Raw genomic sequence first — 22,486 nt, forward strand, 5'->3', positions numbered from 1 at the left:
AGCAAGGAGAGAAAAAAATAGATCAATGGAAAAAGAGAGGAAGAGAAAGAGGGAGGGAGAGATAGAGAGAGCAGTCAGCTGCCTGGTTGCAAAACAAAGAGCATTACACTGGCAACCAGAAAAAGGCCGAAAAACATATGGGCGGATTGTTCTCGTCAACTGAGCACAGTGCAATCTTCCGAATTTAAATACACCTCAAACACTACGATTTGACAATGTAACCACACAGAACAAAGCGAAGGACAAAACAGAGAAAAACAAGTTTTAAAGTGACCTACACAATGATGAACGACAACAAAAGTGCCCTCGTACGGCGAAACAGCAGTCAGCATGAACAGCAACCTTCCCCCCCGCAATCCAGCGAAGATTTAAGGGGGATAAGGTTGGTTTTATAGCCTGCGCCGAGCTCTATTCTTTGTGGAATGGAAACTTGTCGTAACACAAATGTGAATCGATGCTTCACACCCAGAGTCAGTTAGTGTCCATATCGCAGACCTTAAACCTCCGGCAGATTTCACATCCGGCCGATTTGCCCTCTGGATTCCCCATTCAAGTTTCCTTAAAACGGGAAAAGAAGTGGGGGGAGTTTCAGTAATTTGACGCCACTTGTTGGATTCATAAACAAAATTGCCACCAATGCCAACTGCTAGCACATGGAGAGTGAAAGCGAACCTTGCGGCCTCTCAGAGGAAATTTCTGCAGTGCAGGATTTGCGGCTCTATTGAGTCAAAAAGCTGCACTTGCCCACTCAGGAAGAGGCAGAACGAGCGTGAAGAAACGGCTTTATTTCACGGTGAGTGGGGCATACCAGCTTAGATAAGGTAGCATGGCATGGTGGTGCATTTTCTACCTGTGTTCATGGGGGCGTTTCCTCCCACCCTAAAGGCATGCAATGCTAGGCTGAGACACTCCTGCCGATGCCCCATACCAAGGCATTGGCTCTAGATCTGGAAGCAGGAGTCAAGGTCCCCAGGGGCCGTGCTGTGGCTGCCCACCGCTCCTGGATGGCTAGGATGTGTAAACTGCAGAGGACAAATATCCACATCGGGATAAAAAAAGTATGATTCTACTTCTTTGGCTGTCTGAGTGGCTCAATGGACTCACGGCCCAAAGGCTGTAGTTGCTCATTCAGGGAGGGGTAGTATGACAAAATTGTTTTATTTCACGGTGAGTGGACCAGCCACACCTTGGAAACCTGTGATGTTAAACTCGTGGTATGTAAGAAAGGTAGAAACATGTTCCCTGTTTGAAAAAATAGCAAAGGCCAATAATTGCGCAAATCACACACAATAAGGGTGAATGAGTTAATAAGTCAAACACAGCCTTCGATTTTCTTGGCAGCAAGCCTATAGTTATGTTTGCATCAAGCGCACATGTGTGTGTGTGCGCGTGTTTGCGTGTGTGTGTGTGTCTGTGGACAGACAGAGTGGACAGGAGTGTGTTGATTACCATATAGATAGCTTTACTGAAGTCTGCGAGATGAATGGGGGAATTAAAGACTGCAATACGTGCAATTTACTTATAGTGTGTATGTGCCAAAGCGGTCATGGAAGAGATGACAGGAAAGAAAAAAACAGCATACAAAATGGTGGACTGTGAAAGGAAGGCGCAATAAAAGGGATAATAGATTTAATTTGTCTGACATTTGTGTTCCCCTCAACCGATCTCTACATGAGCGAAAAAGAAACGACTGTCCCTTTTCCACATGAAGACCAGCACACCTATCGATCTACCTCTCTATCGATATATAAATAAAAAAAAATCTGGACAGAAAAAGGAAAAAAGCGATTGGCTCTCGGCCTTTCCAACGTGTGAATCCACAGACCGCGTCCTCAACTGTCCGCGGGGTTCGTCCCGCATTACAGGATATTAAATCATAAATATTGATGTTTCATACTTGCCATCGGTGCCACCCGGGACAGGGTTCTGAGCAGATCGGGGGAATTAAAAAACACTCATAACATACCTCATACTAGGATAATCTGGGGTGATAATCTTTAGATCCATCAAAAAATCAGGAAGGGGAATTGTCAGAAGGGGGGAATCGGGGCTAAAATCGGCTTTGTTATCGTGTAGTGTGTACCCCGCTAAAGCAGAGCAAAAGTTATACCCTTCGCTGAGAGAGTGAAGGACGGTCTATTCCACCTTTCCACTGAAAACGTCCCCGTAGTCTGAGGCGGAGAAACATGGATGCCGGGACAGCGGCAGGGGACTGGGGCCTGGATTAACGCAGCAGCCTCTGGATAGGACGCCACCAAGACCCGCTGGTGGTACGGGACCACTTAGCGAAGAGCCACTCGGGGGAGGAAGGCAGAGTGGTGTCGGTGTCTGAGGTTGTGTGTGTGTGTGTGTGTGTGTGTGTGTGTCTGTGTGTGTCTGTGTGTCAGTGTGTTTATGTGTGAGAGCTATATAAGTGTATGGGGGTGAAGGTTGTGTAAACCTTTTCCCTGGGGGACCTCCCCTGGAGAGACAGGCTTAATCACCGCTCTAAAAATAGCAAAGTGTGTCTCATATGTGTTCCCAGTTAAAAGCAGGAAAAGGTGCGAAGGAAAGGAGATAAAGCATGAAAGAAAGAAATGAAAGAAAATGTAACAAAAGATTAAAAGGAAAACTTTGCCACACCTTTTTTGTGTGGAGTAGTGTGTGTGGGGTCCAATTTCAAGCCCTTTTTGCACCAACTAAATGGGTGTTCGACTTTTTTAGAGAGAGTAGAGAATGTCAGTATGCGTCAGTGACATTCCCAACTGATCCGTTTAGAGGCTGAAGGTGAAGCACTTTTTCAATGATTTTGCACATACATTTGAGTCTCCAACAAACACACTGTGTCAGTTCCCCCTACCACACGCCGCCCAAGTGGTGGGTTCAGGGACCTCCGGTGGTGTGTTCAGGGACCTCCAGCACATAGATACAGAAGACGTTGGGTTGTAAACACCAGCTTATTGTCAAGAGTGGGCCAGCTGGAATTAACCCAGGAGCAGGTAGACATGTGTCATGACACGGGCTCCTATCCTGAGTGTGTGGGGATGGGGGTTTACCTGCTGCTCGTTAGCCCAAATTACCTACATCCAGGTCAGATGTGGCTGCTCAAACCACACCATCCCCACATAACACACACAAACTGTAAAATAAGACAACCCAGTCAGTTTTTTTGAGAGCTGTCTATTTCAGAAAACGTGAAACAAGCCATTAAGATTTGCAATCCCTTCCTGCATCACTTGGTTCCTCAGTAGAATTAGAACCGCCCTCCATCTGAGTAACTCCACCCGCGGCTGGAGATTAACAAGTGTTGCTGGGAACTGCTCCGTTGGTTTACAGACCAGCAAAAATCTTTTAAAAGAAAGAGGAATTAATCCCAACTGTCAGTGAAGAACTGCAGACGATGGAAATGTAAGTATTTAAAAAATGATTCTGCCGTGTTTCTTAAAAAAAAAAAAAAAGTACGCGGTTCATAGACTGTAGGCTGCCACGCCCCATCCGCTGTATGTTTCTCTACACAAAACCAATACAAATATTGTGTTTTTATTTTAGATGTTTTTAATTTGTTTTATTACCAATGCTTACATGAAACAGTCCCCATGTGCGAAATTCTGGTACAATGTCCCAGACAAGCTTAGAGCACGGCAAAAAAGGCTGGAAACAAAGTTTTAAATTAGGCCTTACAGATCAAATATGATATGAATATTCAACTACTGGATTGCTTATTTCTCGCCTCAAATTTGATCAGAAACTGAATTTGGTAGACTGATAAGATGAAATCAGTGAAAGTTTACGGACTAAATGCAACGGAACCTGGAAGTCAAGCTTCAACCCCATTGGCTCATAGAACCTGGAACTTGTGTTTAAACCCCATTGGCTCACAGAACTATGGAGGCAGAAACAGAGCGTCCTGGAACAGGAGGGTTTAGAGCAGTGGTTCTTAACCTATTGGAGGTACTGAACCCTGCAAGCTTCATCAGTGCATTCACTGAACCCTTCGTAATTGGAAAAATAAAATATGATTTCTTCAAAACATCGGTATATATTTTATTATTGCACAAAATGAACCATGCATCTGTTGCACACAAAATCACTGTTCAAAGAACAAAACCAACAAAACATGAATTTCACACAAAAACCTAACTCAATGAATATTTATGCAAATCAATGTGACTTTTGCTGTTGCCTTTCAGATACAAGTTCAGAAATGTGCAGCTTCACCTTGGCAAGTGCAACTCTCATATCATTTTTGCAAAAAAGTCTGTTCCTTTTCTTAGTTTTCATGTCTACCATCCTCGAAAAGGATTGCTCGCAAAGATACGTTGTATCAAACGGTGTGAGTATCTTAAGGGCTTTCTTAGCAATAAGAGGGTACAGTACGATTTGGTGACACCAAAATGTTGAGAGCGTTGTTCTGAAGAGTTGCTGTTGAAGCTAGTTCTGCTGAAGTTCAATGATTTCGTCGAGGTATTCATCGTTGACATCTGCTGTCGCAACACTAAACGTGAACGGCTCTCCCACCCATGCTGGATATGACTCTCTGGTGGGGAAGTATCCGTCGAGAGACTTTGTTGAGCTCATTTAAGTGCATGGCAATTGCTTGCTTCAGCTCCCCAGGTACAGAAATGTCTCCAATTCCAGACACATCTTCGATCTTACTTACACAGTCATACAGCAGGGGAAAGTTTGCGAAGTTATCATTCTCTGTTTGTTGTTTCCATAAAGGTACCTTTTTTTTTAACGCCTTCAGGTTTTCTTCCGCTTCGATGTTGTTGACTCCCATCGCCCTGCATCCGTCGATTGAGATGATTGAGAGCATCGAAAATATCGGCCATGTATGCCAAAATGAGAATGAACTCAGAATTTTCACAGCAATCTGCGTGACAATGTTGGTACTCTCGCAAAAACAGGGCTAAATCCACACGCACTCGAATTCAGAGCCCATTTCCTTACACAGCTCTTTGAAGATGCGGTGCTTCATAGCACTATTTCGCACGTAGTTCACACATTCAACTACAACTTTTAATACTTCTGCCAGTTTTGGAGGCAAGGTTTTTGTTGCCAGCACATGCCTGTGCAGAACACAGTACGTAACAATGTGTGGGGTGCATCGGATTTCACCAGCGCTCCAAAACCAGAGTGTCGTCCCAGCATGGCTGGAGCTCCGTCCCAACAAACTGCAGAAACCATATTTCAAGAAAGATTGTTGTCTCTGAAGAAGTCCTCCACAAGTTTCTTCACATCGACTGCCTTGGTTGTTGTTGTAAGAGGCTTACAAAATAAAAAATCTTCCTTTATCATGTCGTCTTTCATATAGCGCACAAATACAACAAGCTGGCTTAGATTGGAAACGTCTGTGGTCTCGTCGAGTTGGAGGCTGAATTTTGCTGGGCTTTAAATCGGATCTGCAACTACTATCTTCAGCAGCTTTTCCCAGCATGATATTCGCCATCTTCCACGCAGCTGGTTTTACGAGTGTTTCATCAATGGTGTGTGGTTTGCCTTGCTTTGCGATCAGGTACACAACTTCGTACGATGCTGTGAGGATCGGTTTGACGATGGGTACAAAGCCGAGAACAGGCAGAGTAGCCTTTTCATTGAATCTGGCTCTCTTCACCTTGAATTCAGCGAGTGTTGTGTTCTTGTATTTCCCATCTCCATGCAGCTTTAGGAAGTGTTCCTTTAGTTTTGCCGGTGCTATACTAGAATTGCTCAACTTGGCATTGCTAATCATGCATTGAGGACGCTGACTCCCATCACATTCCTTTATACACGTGAATCCATATTGTACATACATTGTCGTCCAACCACTTTTTTTTTTTGCTCCACATAGTAAGTATGAAGGGATTGAAAGATTAAAAGAAAATCACAAATGACGTACAGCCACAAGTCGAATACTGAGCGCACCAAGTTCCCTGCAGCAAAGATATCAAAGCCAAGCAATGTGCCGTGATCAGCTGCAGCCAATGATGGCCTAGCAGAGCGTGACATCACAAATAATACAATTTTTACTAAGCAACTAAATATTTGTAATCTAACACGGCAAAGAAAATTGTGTGTTGCCAAATTGTCGGCAGCCAACAAAAACGGCCCGACATTGCTAGTGTGAACCGGGCTATTCTGTGTGTGTCTTGAACCCTGCCGAACCCCTGAGAGTAACTCTGTTAGGCCCACGGCCTCCCAGCACCACGAGAGGCCGCTCTTGCCCAATCTGCTGCTCCCCCCTTGAGCCAATTGCACACACCTGGGATCAATTACCTGCATCACTCCACACAGTATTTAGTCTCCAGCTTCCCAGTCATTCTTTGCCAGACCGTCAACTAGCTTACCTGAGTTGTACAGCTGCTGGCTCCATTCCAAGTTCCTAGTGCTTGTTTCAAGTCTCTAATTTGTCTCTTTGTTTCGTCTCCTCTCATCGACCCAGTCTGTCCGTCCATCTCCAGCCAGCCCGGTTTACCTGCTTGTCTCCGCTCGTCGACCAAGGCTGTCCATCCTCCTCCATCCAGCCCGGTTCCCCGTCTCTCCACCCGGATCCTGGACCCCTCCTCCCGGTCATCATCATCCCTGCCCAGCCCTGGCCAGCTTCACCGTGTGGGCTAATAAACATCCTTTGTCTGCCCCCCGTCTCCCGTGACATGGGTTTGGGTATCTCCTAGCCCTGGTCGTGACAAACTCAACGAACCCCTGGGGTTCGATCGAACCCAGCTTAAGAACTCCGGTTTAGAGGCATGTTAGAATGGCTAGAATGCATAATCTTAGGGGTATTTTCATCAGCAAACTAAAATTATAAAACATGTTTTGAGGACCTCAGAGACCGATTCTAACTTGTTGAAAAGGAGCATAATAGGTCCTGGGTGGACCAATTATGCTTGAGTGGCCATGCCAACGACATACACATGATCAGTCAGATGTACTTACTTATTTTATAACAGTTCAAATGTATTGGGCAGGAGACATTTCATTGGGTGGTGTGAAAGATGCTTTACTCACGTTATACAACGTGATTAACTGTGCATCTAAATATTCAAAATGGCTCTCCTTAACCCCTTTTGACACAGGAAAAGTTGCTTCTACCTAGTAACTAGTCAACTCGAACACACCGGACAATTGCTAATTTGAAGCGCATTAAGTGTCCTCTCTATAGTTTTGGCAGACTTGTTCCATCAAGTTCTCCAAAGCACTCAAAACTCCTAACCAAACGCAAACACCCCAAAATAGGCACAAGAGAGTATATTGTGGAGGTCGACAGTCCAGTGCAAGAAGATGAGGGTGTTTGACGTTTAAAAGATCCCAGACCCTCCATAACATACATATGCACACACATACTGTACACATGTCAGTCTGTTACATCTGCCTTCTGTTCAGTTCTGTCATGAGATCCCGTTGCTGCTTACAGATCAATTCCCCATACCAACACACTCAAAGACAGAACCAAGGGCACCACGGATCATGGAGCCTTCTGGAAAATTGCTCCCTGTGTAAAATGCTTAATTGGCACCATCATCCCATCTGCGGTTCCATACAGCGATCAATTACCATGCAATGATCCATAGTCGGGCTGGGAAATAGCAGCTCACCAGCCTATAAAAGTCAAATTTGCAAGCCTGCCACACTGCCTATCAAGAAAACTCAACGCATAAGCACAACCGACTGTTAAGTCAAGTCTTTCTTTAAGTATGTATTTCAGACTTTCTCCTCCTAAGATGTTAAAGTAAAGCCTTGTCAACCTCAGCCAATCCTGGTCATTTGGGAGGCTAATGGTTGACTGAAACATAAGGGAATGTACGTTTGTGAACACTGTTACTCTTTTATATTATCCTTGAATTTTTGTCAGTTTTGCTCCGCGCCATACAGCCTTCATTGAACTCCAAACAGTTCTAAATCGAGTGTTCTTGTTATCTTTTCACCATTCAGGATTGTCTCTGGAATCCTAAATCCACTGGACTGCTGCAAGCTAGAGATGAGACCGGCTTGCTACTTTTCAATATTCCTGCGATGTAGTGGGACTGACTTACCGTTCATTTTTCACGTCCTTTTTGTCTGAGTGGCGTAACCTTTTTGTTCCTTCTGACTTTTTTCCTCCGGTGTTTTTTGTTCTCACTCCCTTCCTTCAGCGGGTTGTCTGAGAAAAATAGGCTATTACTCGCTCAGAGCTTGAAGACGAGAGAACAAAAGGCGCCTTGATAGGTCACTCACAAACCAGATGCTGGCTTGTCGATCCAAATTTGAGCCAAAAAACGTTCAGCTAACCAAAGCCATAAATCTCCCCTGTGAAATTTATATACAAATCATGATGAAAAAGACACCATAAACTCAAAATGAGTTTTCTCTTTTTGCGAGGGTAATGTACGAGCAATAATATTTTTCAGTAAGAGCGTTACCTGATAGTTCCCTCTGCATCTCAGTTTGGGCAGACACCAAGCCGGTGGGTTCCATTCCTGACTGGTTATAAACGTGAAAGTGGAGATTTAGAGCATTTAGCGCGCTGGAAACATCCTCTATTTTTAAGTATTTCCGAATGAAATAGAACGACCGGTCCGATGGAATTTTGTGAGGAGAGGACAGACATCTCTATGCTAATTAAACTCCTGCTTATGGGAAATAGTTGTTATTGTATGCCAACTCTGGCCCTGACATGCAGTTCTTGCCTGCTTATGCATTCTAACTTCCATAGATCCTCCTGCTCCTTTTTTGTATTCTAAAAAAAACAGGGTTTCAACCTGTGACAGAGAAGTCACCATGCAGAATGGCCCAGTCTTTTGACCCCAACTGAGCTGTTAGTTTTATGCACACGATGGCTTCTCCCCAGTGTATTTCAAAGTGCCGCTAAAAGCTGGGGCATTGGCACAAATAAGCGGGCACCTATGGATTTCGGGTGGGTTCGATGCCCAAGAGCCCGCTCTTGATGGCAGGATGAAGCTAGGCACACAATGAGGTTGACAGAAATGCTGATCAATATCTCCAGCACTTTCTGACCCTGCAAACTAAGGGCTGCAAATTGTGAGTGTGTGGGGAATTGATCAGACAAGCTGTCTCTTGATGGATGCAGTTATATGTATAGTAGAAGCCCTTACTATACTAAATGTTCACTGTCTCATACAGTTAATGGGAGGTCAATCTCTATCTCACGCACATACACGGGGGGGAAACAGAAGTTCCAGATCTCTGGGACAGTCGGGCAAAGCTGGGTGGGCCTCCCCGCATCCTGGGGGCTCTGTGAAATGTCCCTGTTTTGCCAGTTTACAACAACCTTTAATTTATTTATACAGTGGTACCTTGACTTATGAGTTTAATTCGTTCCGTGACAGAGCTTGTCAATCAATCTGCTCGTATAGCAAATCAATTTTCCCCATTGAAACTAATTGAAATGCCATTAATCCGTTCCAGCCCCCAAAAAAACACCAGAATTTTTTTTTGTTACGTGTTTTTAAATAAGAAAAATGTGTTTATAAATAACAAATATTGTATAAAAACATAATAAAGCACAATAAAAGACAATGTGTAGATCTCTATTCTCTTCTGCCTTCTCGCAGATGAAACCCTCCGTCACGATATCTCCTGCGAGCTGCTTCTCCGTCAACCACACCAACAGCAGATTCTCCATCTTTTTTTCTCCGTCCACAGCTTAGACATTACGCCCTTGGCTGGCGTAATACCCTTTATCGCCTCCTTCTGCTTCAGTATGGTACATATTGTAGAAGTACTACGATCGTACTGCCTCGCCAATTCCATCACATGCACACCTCGCTCATGTTTTTCTATGATTTTGCACTTTAAGTCAATGGACATCATCCGCTTCTTCGGACACATGGTTTGAAAAGGGCAAATAACTGCACAAAAAGCACAAAACGCAAGCACAAAACACAAAAGCGATGCCTCCAAGCTCAGGTAACCACGTTTTGATTTGTATTGAAAATAAATAACGAGCATGCGCTTCATTCATTCAGCCGGAGTGACGGCGCCAATTCATCCGAGCGGCGGGAACGTGCACTGGGAGCGTGGTGAGTTGTGCACTCATGCAGCCAGCACCACTAGGGCTGCCGAGTTAAAGGGACACCCTATTTAATTTAAATGTATATTTATATTTTTTATTTTCCTTCTTTTTGGGAGGGGGGTACATTCGTTTTTTTGTTTTTTTTATCCTACTCTGATTAATTCAGACGAGAACGTCATTTGACTCGAAATCAGAATCTGAATGAGTTTATTATTCCGCAAAGCACATTTACATATACAAGGAATTTGTCATGGTAATGATTGGTGCGTTTCTCAGTCTGAAAATATAAAACAGTGTCCCACCGCACTGATTCTCAAATTGTCGCTCATTTCTAAAATCTCCACGAGCCGTCAAATTAGTTAAAAAAGCCTTCTGGAAGGAACATTTGATTTTTCCAGATTCGTGTTCCTTTGTGTTTTTTTTTTTTACCTCTCAACGTATTTTCAAAGCTGCGTTTGATTTATAAATAGTAGATAAATGTTAAAAGGTTAAGTTAAATATTCCCGTTAGATTACATGGAGAAACAGTTCACTTACCGAGATGCTGAACAGCGCAAACGCTGTCTCCTTTAAAGCGAAAGCGTCCAGGTGAAGATCATCCCTCCATATTCCATGTGATGTGAAGTCAAAATGTGAAACTGTTTTGATGGAGTTCAGCCTTTAGATCATACTACTTTTACACAGACCTGGATACATTATTGTATAGGGGGCATAACCCACGAAGAAGAAAAGCTGACGTCACTTCCGTAAACAGATACCAAGAATGACAGCGATGCTGAATCGGATATCTGTGATATCCTGCACTTGGAGAACATTTCAAACAGCGTATTTCTACCTGAATGTGACGAAGAAACTGAATATTTTAAAGAACCACTGGAGGACACTGACAATACACCCGTTGTTGTTACAACAGAAGAAGTTGATGACACGATGATTGTCATTTATCCTGTGCTTGTCTAATCTGTCATCTGTGTTGTTTGCGTATCGTTGTGCTGTCATGCCAGGTGCCATTGGTACTTGTGTCCTTTCTTGTCACTCCAGTGATTGTTTATCTGTGCGTCCTAAATGTTTTGAGGGGCCTTTCCCAGGGACGCAAAATTAATTTCAGTACCCTACTGACCAATAAAGTTGTATCGTATCGTATCGTATCGTATCATATCGTATCTTACGATGAAGTCTGTTGAGGTTGGTGATGCAGATTATGAACAAGTAGCAATGGATAAGGTTCACAAGTTTACCTGCAAATGCGAAAGAAAATGGCAGGCTCGACCAGGAATCATGTACTGTACAAAGAAACTGGATCCTGATTTTAACTATAGATCACGCTACATGAGCCTTAACAAAGGAGGCTTTACAGCAGCATCTCTATCTAAAACATAATTTTGTTTCCTCCCATAAAATGCTGTTTTTCCTCTGCTGAGAAAGAAAGTGTGGGCTTTTTTCTATTTTACAATATTATATTTTACTGTTCTTTTCAATGTCTACAGATCAATGTCTACAGATCAATCTCAAGCCAATCTACCAGAGGCTGTGAAGTGTGCCAAGCTGAGGAAGCAGCAGCAACATCTGCAGCTTGTGCGGTTGGAGAGGGAGGTCTACAACTCCATGCTAGCTGAGGTAGGGTCAGGGTTAGCCCACATAATAACTCTAATAACTTTGAAGATATTTGGCATACGCAAAATTATATATCTAATGACACACCGAGGTTGATATACAGAGACTTATATTATTGACAGACCGTACATACTTGCATTCATTGATAACATGTACATTACGTTCACTCATTCACTCTAGGGGCGTGCAGATACCAGTGTTTTTTTGTGTTTTCCGCAGTTTCAAACTTGTAAATAATTCCACTTTTATAAAACATGTATATTCTTACTGTTAGATAAAAGCATTTTTAAAAACAAAGATTAATTGTGTCGATGGTTCAACTTTCTCTGTAAACACAAGAACACTGCAGAGGTATCCCCATTCAGCAAGGTGTCAAATAGCCATGTAGCAAGTAGCCATGTGCCTTTGTTGGTCCTCCAAGCCATTTGCATTCTGGGAGCTGGCAGAATGAAGCCAAGCGAGGGGAAAACTTTGAGGGTGATTATCTCAGAAGCACAGTTTGCCTCCCCTCATCGTTAACAAGTCATAGCTTTAAAAATATTTGCTTGATTCGCACACATGACACACCTTGTTTTGAAGCTGATTCCGTGAAAAAATAAAAAAGTCAATAGGTAGCAAATGTACCAAAAACCAGCGTTGTGTCACATATAGTTATACCAGTAAAATCAAATATATATTAAAATTATATTAAAAGCAAACATAAAATACAAACAAATACAAATATAAAATGACTGAATAACTTAATTAATTTGTTTATTTGTGTATTGCAGAGGCTCACAGTGGAAACATAAAGTTACGCCTCGCCCAAACGGTAACTCCTGGCTCCACTCCTGCGTGACTGGGTGGCAAGGAGGAGGAGGAGTGGAAAACTCGTTTGCAGGAAAAATAAAAAGAGAGCAAGGGAAGGATCTGGATTAAATATACGATAAATATAGCGGCGGCCAATTAGCTCCAAGACGGCAGGCATAGCGCCCATGAAGGCCTCACAGAATAGCTGTTTTGCTTTCTCTCCCCGCAGTTCTTAGATGTGCACTTTTTTTTACTGATGTTACCCATCTCTCTATACCCCCCTCCCCACAAACAGAGACACACATGGTCTCAAAAGCGATTCCACACACCAACGATTACAAACAGACACAGATATATAGTGTAGCGCTCGTCTTTTGCATTTAGCGCAGGCAGCACAGAGACTACAGGGAGGTCCAACACACACACACACACACACACACACACACACACACACACACGTTCATTTAAAAGTTAAAAGGCAAGAGCTGGAGCTAAGTGTAAAATAGCTAGTGGTTGTTACTATAGCTGTGGGTCTAAAATATGAATATAGGCGGATAGATTCTATGGGATGAATAAATGTTAATACAATAATATGGGTATGGATACTAGGTAACAATGAATGAATGAGTAGATTATTATAAGTTATTACTATATAATTAATAATTTATTACAATGTCTGTCATGTCAGTAAAATTAGAATATTACATTATATTGTCTTTTAAACGCAGAATTTACATATGAAAAATTAATGATATCAACCTGGGCGGGAGTGATTTGCAGCAGCACCCATCGTCGGAGGGGGCTGCGGAAAGGAAGCAGCGAGCGGAGTTGTGCTGTTGCCGGATAAAAATACCCCCTGACTCACTTTGATACGGTATAAAGAAGAAGAAAGACTGAGGCGGAGCAGTGACTGCCATAATCATTGCCTAAACGTGACCGTTGTTATCGGGGGGGGGGGTCGTTTTTGTTCTCGGCCAGATCGACTCATGGCAATTTAGCAAAACCCTGCTGGGATAAACAGGGGACAACAACTGGGATTAAACGCACGAGATGGTGGGATAACTTGGGGTGACAGATTGAAACGACCCGCTAAGCGAAGCCTGTCGCACTGGTGCGTTCAAAGCCCCGATAACCTGGCCCAGGGTTCAATGAAGGATATTGACTATTTGACCTCACCAATTGATTGATCTGTGCTGTCTTTTATGCCAGATAGTGCCACTCGTTTGATTTGCATTTTGTCATGGAGGGGGTGTGGATGCCATGTTGCGGTTATACAGTGACACACACAGGCTTGACATGTAAGTGAACACCTGGTTCATGGAACACTGGGTGCATCTGCCTACACCTGGCAAAGTTTAGATTACTACTACAAGTCTCCATGACATATTATAGGGATGTTAAAATGTGTCGACTAATCGACCGACTGTAGACAGATTCTCCGTGTTGACAGTAAAAAAGGAAAATTGAGAGTTATGCTTTCTCAGAATTCTTAGGTCTGATCCCCCCAAATAAGATTTGGAACAACCCAAAATAGGTAAAAAGACTGGTCGGGGAGGGGTAGAAAAATGTACATTTATCCGTCATACCTATAATTGTAAACATTACAATATATTTCCCATAGTCATGACTGGAAGAATCTTGTCATACAATTTCAGACACCCCTAAAGTGGATCATACCATTAAGCTGAGTGTCGCACTCCGTACGCTGGAGAAGCTTTGCAGCTCCACAGTGGAAGACGTGATCTGCAGCTCAGATCTTTTTTTCCAAACAAAGCAACTAAAAACAGTATGTTTTCATTTGTAGATTTATTTATTTTCTACTCTGTTTTCCAATTGAATAAAACAAAAAACCCCTCTGCGTAAATCAGCAAATGCCTCAGACACGTCGACTAGCAAAAAACTGTGTAGTTCACATCCCTAATATATATATATATTATTGGACATCATCATCAAGGTTATATCTGTCCCCAGCCACTCCAGGTGCACTTGGTGGATTATTTCCTTCCATTGCTCACTAAAGCATTGTGTAAAAATAACAGGTACCGATCTACCAACCAAAACGTATGCATGTGGCAAACTAGGGTTCCACTGAGCCGGAAATCTCGTGGTCAATTTCCAAAGCATTTTTCAGTTATGTAAGAAAGAGCAACAGGTGGTAGAAGGGCAAATAAAGAAAAGAGAGTCAGTCAATCTGGCAATTACTTTCTCACAGACCGTATGGTGTATCATACACACAATGTGTAGTTTCTGCCTGTGTGTTACCCAGAAACCCTTTCTCTGAAAAGATGGTTAGGTGATCATCACAGAAGATAATTAAGAGATTAATTGCAATGGCCTCAGTTATTGAGGAAAACTATGAATTTTAATCGAAGCAATATTTCAAAATGAATTCAATGCGGAGGGAAATGTGGGTAAAAGTTTTACCTACATTTGAACCATGTACAGATCAGAAGGCAAGAAGGCAGACTGAGACACACAAACACAAACCAACCACTTACAATCTCTAGCAGCTACGATAGCTTATTCTGGCTTGTGGCATCAACAAGCCAAGTCCTACTCCTTGGATTTTTTAAACGCCCGCCAGAACAAATCTGATTCTGAGTCCACTCACGGCAGGATACCTAGAGGGGACATAACACACTACTAGTAGCAAACTGATTAGCTCAGTTCAGTAACCCCCCGCAACCCCACAAAAAGGTGGACTCTATCATGTCAAATTATGTCGCCAAATCTGGGGCCACTCTGCCCTAAAGCCACGAAGTTAGATGATGAGGCTGAAACACATTTAGAATAATCTCTCCCCTGGAAAGTTTCCAGGACATCATCATTCTTCACTGACACACTTTCAGCTTTCAACCCCAAAGTTAGTTAGAGTTTTAACATCCCTGTCAGCTAGAAACAAATAAGATAAAATAAGAAAAAACTCCTACACAAGACACACACACCACATCATAAGCGATTCCTCACCTGTGCGCGGGTTGATGGCGAAGAAGTTCTGCGGGTTGCCGCTGACGATGCGGTACGCCAGCCTGTCGGGCACCAGCAGGGGGCTGTCTGGGTCCTGGGCGTGGATCTGGATCACCGAAACATCACGCGGCGAGTTCTCGGGCACTGAGGGCCGATAGGCAGGCTCGGATGTCAGCGGCGCATTGTCGTTGACGTCCTCCACCTGCACAAACACCTCGATGGCGGCATGCTGCGGCACCACGGCGTGGTCGCTAGCGTACACTGTCAGCCAATAGGAGTCCTTCGTTTCGCGGTCCAACGTGTCCATGGTGTAGATCACCCCTGTTGGGAAGAGGCGATTAAATTGTGATTGTTGTTATTCTCAGAAGACTTTAATTGTTTTTATCCCCTTCTTTCAAACGCAAAGCAGGAAACTATTCCTATATTGCATAAATTCAGAAAGGCTAGTTTTAGGGTCACTAGAACTACCCAAGTTTAACAGTCCCAAAAATCATCTACTGTATCGGGCTAGTTTTACTGTCCCTAAAATCACCTAAGGGATGTGTATTGCGTTTAAAAACTGACATCTACAATTTTGAAAAGGCACCCAATCTCTCTCTCTCTCTCTCTCTCTCTCTCTCTCTCTCTCTCTCTCTTTCCTCACCCTCTCTCTTTCTCTCACCTGCTGTGGAGTAATATCCTTTAATATATTATAGGGCTCACCGCCAAGTTGCGTTTTTAAATGGGCAGGTAGGGCACGACCACTCGAGTCTACTTGGAAGACCTTGTTCAATAAATTTCTGTGGGCGGGGGGATAAAAAACTTGTGAAATTGATGGCTCAATATTTCAAAAAAGAACGGACGGTCCAGAGCCTAAGCGGAGCCCCGTCAGGGTTTATTTAACGGCAGGTAACAGCACAGTAGGTGTTCTGAAGCCCCTGGTAATTATTCCGCACCAAGGCGCTTGGGCTTTTTGGGACACAAACGTTACTGACATCCATTCCATTCCAAGGCCATCTGTCAAATGTCCCTCAATCCTCAATGTCCCTATCCCCCAAGAACCCACCCCCCCAATCCCCAAACGTATGACCTGGAAAACCCATTCATGTCTTAACACACAGACATAAAAAAAAAAACGGCCTTGGACAGAAGTGTGGGAAAGAAAATGGGGGCGGGGGCCTTCGCACTCTGGAAATGCCTAGACGGCGCCTGATCAATGTTGACACCGGCCGCAGGAAAGCACATGTTGATGATTTGTGTGTGTGTGTGTGTGTGTGTGTGTGTGTCTGTGTGTGTGTGTGTGTGTGTGTGTGCGTGTGTGTGTGACACTCTCAAGGCCACAGTAAATGTGTTTAACACACTTTCCACTTAAGCGCCCCACAGGAGTGAGGCTAACCATCTCAGTGGGGGACGTCCAGCCAAACAACTGAACCAGAGGAGTGTTTTTGAGCATGTGAGCCCAAATGTTGGGTGTCAGATGCACGGATCTCTGTCTGTGTGTGAGTGTGTGTGTACGCGCGTATCCTGTGAAGTACACCACTTCTTGCACCCTCTTTATTAGTCGACTCAAACCTTGAAACCATTGAATCGGCTTGGCGTCAAAGTGGCCAATTTACTCTCTCCAATGTGCTGCGCACCAGTTAACTCAGCATCCCGGCTTTTATACAAGTGCTGTTGAGTAATGTGTGTGAGCATTACACAGATACACACACATACAAACACCACAGGGCTCTTAGCCACTCCATTAGCTCCAGTGTTCTCAGATGGGACGCGCACATGAGATACTGTATTCAAGCTAAGTGTTGCCGGGCTGCAAGAGCCTCCTGAAGAACTAAGCTTCAGAAAGACACGGCCCAAACATGGTCGAGACTATTAGCGTAGGCGCATGTGTTTGTGTGTGTAATAAAGGCACGGCTAAGTGGTGGCAAGGCTTGCTTCCTTTTAATGGCGGAAATGCACCATGTGGAAATTGAGCACTTAAGAGTGTAGTTGAGTATGAACTGTTGGCTTTGAGCTGAGAGAGAAAGATGTCTGTTGTTGAGGGCTGCTTTTCTTTTTTTTCCCTCAATGCAATTAGTTCTGCGTTGGAGTGGGCCTTTTCCAGCATTTTTTGTGTCACGGTTGAGTATAAAACCGGACTAATTAAACACGATGCAGTTTTGCACCGGCTGAGCAATCAAGTACTTTTTTATTCTCCTTTTAATCCACTAACTGTCGATTGCACTAGCTAATATTTGCTAGATTTTGAGTAAGAGAATGGAACACAAGACAGGTAAAATAAAAAGGCATGGCTCGGTTGGACACGAGTCGACTGGAAGGATGTGTAGTGGATAGTCCAACTCCAGATTCTCATCTGATGAGTACAAATCGGCCGCACAGTGCTCATTAGTATGTTGGGGGTATAATGTAGGTGTGAGCATAATGCAATGTCATCCTCAAAACTAGTGTTCCCAGAAGAGGCCATTACTCATTCAATGGCAGAGAGAGCTGTGTGGCTAGATATGGCAACAATACTCCACCCACCCAACACATGGAGCTCTTTTTTTAAAGTTTTGGTCTTGAACCTGAGCTGCTGTGATAAGGCTTCAGCCTTGAAGATGGTGCACTCTACTGTTGAGCCACCGGGGTGCCCCTGCAGTTATGGAGTTCGGTAGAAAATGTCATGTTTGTTCATGTACTTGACAGCACAGGTTTTGGCAAAAGCCAGTTCTAGATAAAAGTTATACTTATTCGCTTCCACAGCCAGCGAATTGGCTCCGGGGCACCTTTAACTTGGCGCCATGCCCCTCCCGAGGTGCGACTTGTGGGAGTCTCTTCCTACTGACATTGCTCGGATTTACCCTTTCGTGCGCACATAAACCGTAATTTTAGGTTGCAAATCCGGTCCCCCTGTTCCAGAAATGCATGATTTTATTATTTACAAGTAATGTATTTACAAAAAAACAACAACAATGCATTTAAACAAGCCCATAGCAACAGGGAGACAGGTCTCCACTGTCCCGACACGGCACGGGAGCCTGCGCGCACCTGGAGGAGAAAAAAACACTCCACTCCAATTAATTCATTCTCCAATTCTACATTTTCATTTTCCATACAAATAAGAAACTCAGGAAACAGAAAAAAAAATCTATCTCTATGAGATTATATTATATGTTGCTATATTATTATCAGAAGATCTGCATATAGAGCGGCACGCAAGTATGGGGTGGAGGGCTGCGATGTGCGCACAGCGGAGTGCAGATCCCGGGCGCCCCAACGTGGCGTCTCCTCCTCCCAGTCATCAGTGCTCCGCTGTGCTGCTCCATTTGCCCAGAGCGGCAAAATGCCTAGAACTAGAGCTGGGGTCCATGTGCCTTCTTTTTTTTGCGCACCTGCCCCTTTCAAAGTTTCTGTATGGGACTGTAGAAAGGGAAAGTGAGATCCGGAGTAGTTTCTCAACAGCGCTGAGCGGAGAGTTTCAGAAAACGGTAAACTGCCCTTACACCGTTTCAATGCTCGAATTATTCCTGACGGATAAAAGGAATAAATAAATAGTCTGTCATCAATGTCAATCGCGATCGATGGAGTTTATTGCGATTTAATCCTAAATCTGCTGAAGCCTACGCAGCAGCGACCCTGTGTGCATGAAGATCCACACAAAGGTAAATAACTGGCGCATTACAGAGACGTCATCAACACGCGGCACACCCACTCCCTCGCTTTGAATGATCTGGACAATTACCTGCTCCGTTCACTTGGAACATTATCCAGACTTTGTACTAAGGTGCCGGATGGGTAATGTCCATGTAATGTCTGGGTCAAATGATTCGGACATTTATGTTCACACATACAGCTCATTCAGGTAAAGTCTGGATAATTTCAGGTTTACAGTGCATGTGTGAAAGCAGCATTAGATATTGAGACAACTGAGAAGTCTTGCAGAAAAAAATATGAATCAGAGACTTTCTTGGACTCCTAGTGGCCATTATCCGAACTGCAGTTTAATGCACTTGCACTTGCAAGTTTAGTTATCCGTCTGACCTGACCTCACACCTTAACCTTTCCCATATTTTTCTAAATATTTTTTTCATATGTGTATTCTCTTGTTTTTGTCCGCCAGTAGACATGTCTGCCAATAAGTGCACCAGGCATTTGCTGAGTGGCTAAAATGTAAATGTGGTCCTTGGGGGATCTTCTCATAGCTAGGGGGTGATGGGTCACTTTAATCATTTACACTACCGTTATCTGCCACTGAAACCATTAGCCAGCCACACACACACACACACACACACACTATTGTTGAATACGTAATGCAAAACAGTCCTGTCAGTTCTTCATTATATCAGTGCCACACTTCATTACCTATAACAGACACGTGCATGCACACACACACAGGTGTATTGTGCCATTGTTTTCATCCTGTGGGCATGCCAAATGTTCAAGGTTAGCTGTAATTAATTAAGATTTGCCTCATGCCTGTTCTTTTCTCTCTCTCTCTCTCTCTCTCTCTCTCTCTCTCTCTCTTGCCTTGTATCCTAACTTTGCTTTTATTTTCCAGTGCTACCTTTAATAAATGGGCGCCATGGTAGAACATTGCTTTTAATAGCTTAAGTTGTTGCTTACAACTCTGGTTTTCAATTAAGGCAACAGAATTAACTACACTTGCCACAGAAGTGCTCGGCATACAACACAGTGGAGGGAGAGAAAGAAAGAGAGGGATTGCAAAAAAATAGGATCCAAACGTTTACCTTATTAAAAGCAGGTGTCAACCAGGGCCTGAACAATGGGCAGGCCTGCAGGTGATACTCATTTTAACAACAAAAGAAAACCTCACACTCAATGTGGCGTGAAAGCGCATAACTGTGGAGTTCCATTCTACACCTACAATCATCCAGATTCATATCTTGATTTAATGTTCAACATTTCATTCTTCTTCCATTCCTCCATTCTTTCCAAATCTCCCTTGACCTGGCTTCTAGCCTGGCTTCTACATTTTCTCCAAGCTTGTCGCACTTGGTGGGTCACTAATGGCCCCACCATGGTCAAGTACCTCAAAAGTGCCTCTCTGACATCACTAACTGTTATCTATATGGCAGAGACAGCCCCTCCCCCCAACACACTCTTTTGCAATCCCTCCAGAAGTTGCATTTCTCTAATTTGTCATGTCGGCGCTGAAATCAGTATTTTGTCATATCTCAATTGAACTGATTTTTGAATCGGCCGATTTTGACAGATGCTCTGCTGGAGGTATGAGCAAATACGACACACAAAAGGATTTCTCCTACAGTGGTACCTGACACTCGCCTTCGGTGTTCCATGTAAACAATCTATATACATTCATCAGCACAACAGGTCAAACAGCCACTATAAATTATTTTAGGAGTGTAATGTTATTTTCGTACACATATACTGATCAGCCACAGCATTAAAACCACTGACAGGTGAGGTGAATAACATTGATAATGTTGTTCCAATGGCACCTGTCAAGGTTTATCAATCAGCAAGTGAACAGTCAGTTCTTAAAGTTGATGTGTTGGAAGCAGGAAAAATATGCAAGCGTAAGGATCTGAGTGACTTTGACAACGGCCAAATTGTGATGGTTAGACAGCTGGGTTAGAACAAGTCCAACGTGGCAGGTCTTGTGGGGTGCTGCCGGTATACAGTGGTTAGCACCTACTAAAAGTGGTCCAAGAAAGGACAACTGATGAACTGGCAGAAGGGTCATGGGTGCCTAAGGCTCATTGATATCTGTGGGGTGCGAAGGCTCTGCTGGGAAACCTTGGATCCAGCCATACATGTGGATGTTACTTTGACACGTACCACCGACCTAAACATTGTTGCAAACCAAGTTCACCCCTTTATGCCAACAGTTTTTCTCTGATGGCAGTGGCCTCTTTAAGCAGGATAGTGCGCCCTGCCACACTGCAAAAATTGTTCAGGAATGGTTTGAGGAACATGACGAGAAGAGTTCTAGGTGTTGACTTGACCTCCAAATTCCCCAGGTCTCGAGCATCTGTGCAGGAACAAGGATCTGATCCATGGGGGCGCCACCTCAAAACTTGGTGCCATATACCACAAGACACTTTCAGAGGTCTTGTGAAGTCCATGCCTTGATGGGTCAGAGCTTTTTTGGTAGCAGGAGGGGGACCTACACAATATTAGGCAGGTGGTTTTAATGTTGTGGCTGTAATCTGTATCTAGAGAGGCATTCAAATGCGGTATTGATTCATCTGTAAACCCCTAGAGAGGTACAATGGAGAAAGTGAAAGAACTCTGCACATAATCACTGGCAGGAGAATAAGCAAGGATCCCTGATGATTGGCAGGCCCATCATCGAATCAACAACTAGGGAGTAAGAACAGATTAATTGTGGCGGAGTGCACAGGAAATGGTTTCAAGCGGGTAAAGCCATCTGTCAAATGTGTGAGATGCCAGGCAGAAGTGATAAATTTGCCTAAAACTTGTTAAAAAAGCAAAACAACCATCAAAAATCAATTCAGTTCAGTCAACCCCCATGCACAATGGTGGCGTTGAGGTGTGGGTGAAAATATCTCATCCTGATATACATTATCTGAAATCGTACAGTTTTCATGTTAAGCTAAAAGTATTTCTGACAAACAACTTACTCTTAGATTGACTTTAAATTATTATTCATTTTGTTTGTGGTTGGGGTCTGGACTTTTCTGCTCATCACTCCCAGTGAGGTGTAAAGAACATATAGGCGCACTTAAGGAGTGATGAGCTTGAATCCCCCCACTAAATACAAGAGTAGTGCCCCACAGGTGGATGCAGGGAAGCAAGCAAGCAGGTAGCAAAACAGGTAAGACAGGAGGAATTCACTGCTTAAATAGGCCCAAGCCCATAAGGGCGTGGCACCATGTGCCGTTGTCAGTTTGTCCGACAGAACAAGCTCAGAAAGCTATGCCTTATGTGTTGTATAAATTAAGTGTCCGAAGGGAAACAATGAAAAGGAAATGGAGCAACTTTGAAAACAGCAACAAATTGATTGAAACCCCAGGAAGAGTTGTTTCCTCTGAGTTATAGTCATGGTTGTCAGCATACCCAAAGATGTGTATCATTGAAAATTCATGGGCTTTAGGTCACCCAGAGCGTTTAGGTTGGACAGAACACAGTCCAGTAATTCCCTATTAGGGTTCCTAAATCTACTGACACCAATATGCTGGAATTG

The 22,486-nt window shown here is 43.6% G+C and overlaps 1 protein-coding gene across 1 annotated transcript in view; it reads right to left on the bottom strand.

Moving 5' to 3' along the window:
- Nucleotides 1–22,486, bottom strand: part of fat3a (FAT atypical cadherin 3a) — a gene marked incomplete at both ends in the record, with an annotated part of 159,113 nt that overhangs the window by 100,357 nt on the left and 36,270 nt on the right. Inside the window, one exon of the mRNA XM_080007052.1 lies at nt 15,340–15,660. Coding sequence (XP_079863178.1) covers nt 15,340–15,660 — 321 coding nt within the window. The remainder of the gene's footprint in view (nt 1–15,339; nt 15,661–22,486) is intronic.

Source organism: Zeus faber, assembly GCF_960531495.2.
Source record: "Zeus faber genome assembly, chromosome: 9".
Taxonomy (NCBI): Eukaryota; Metazoa; Chordata; class Actinopteri; order Zeiformes; family Zeidae; genus Zeus; species Zeus faber.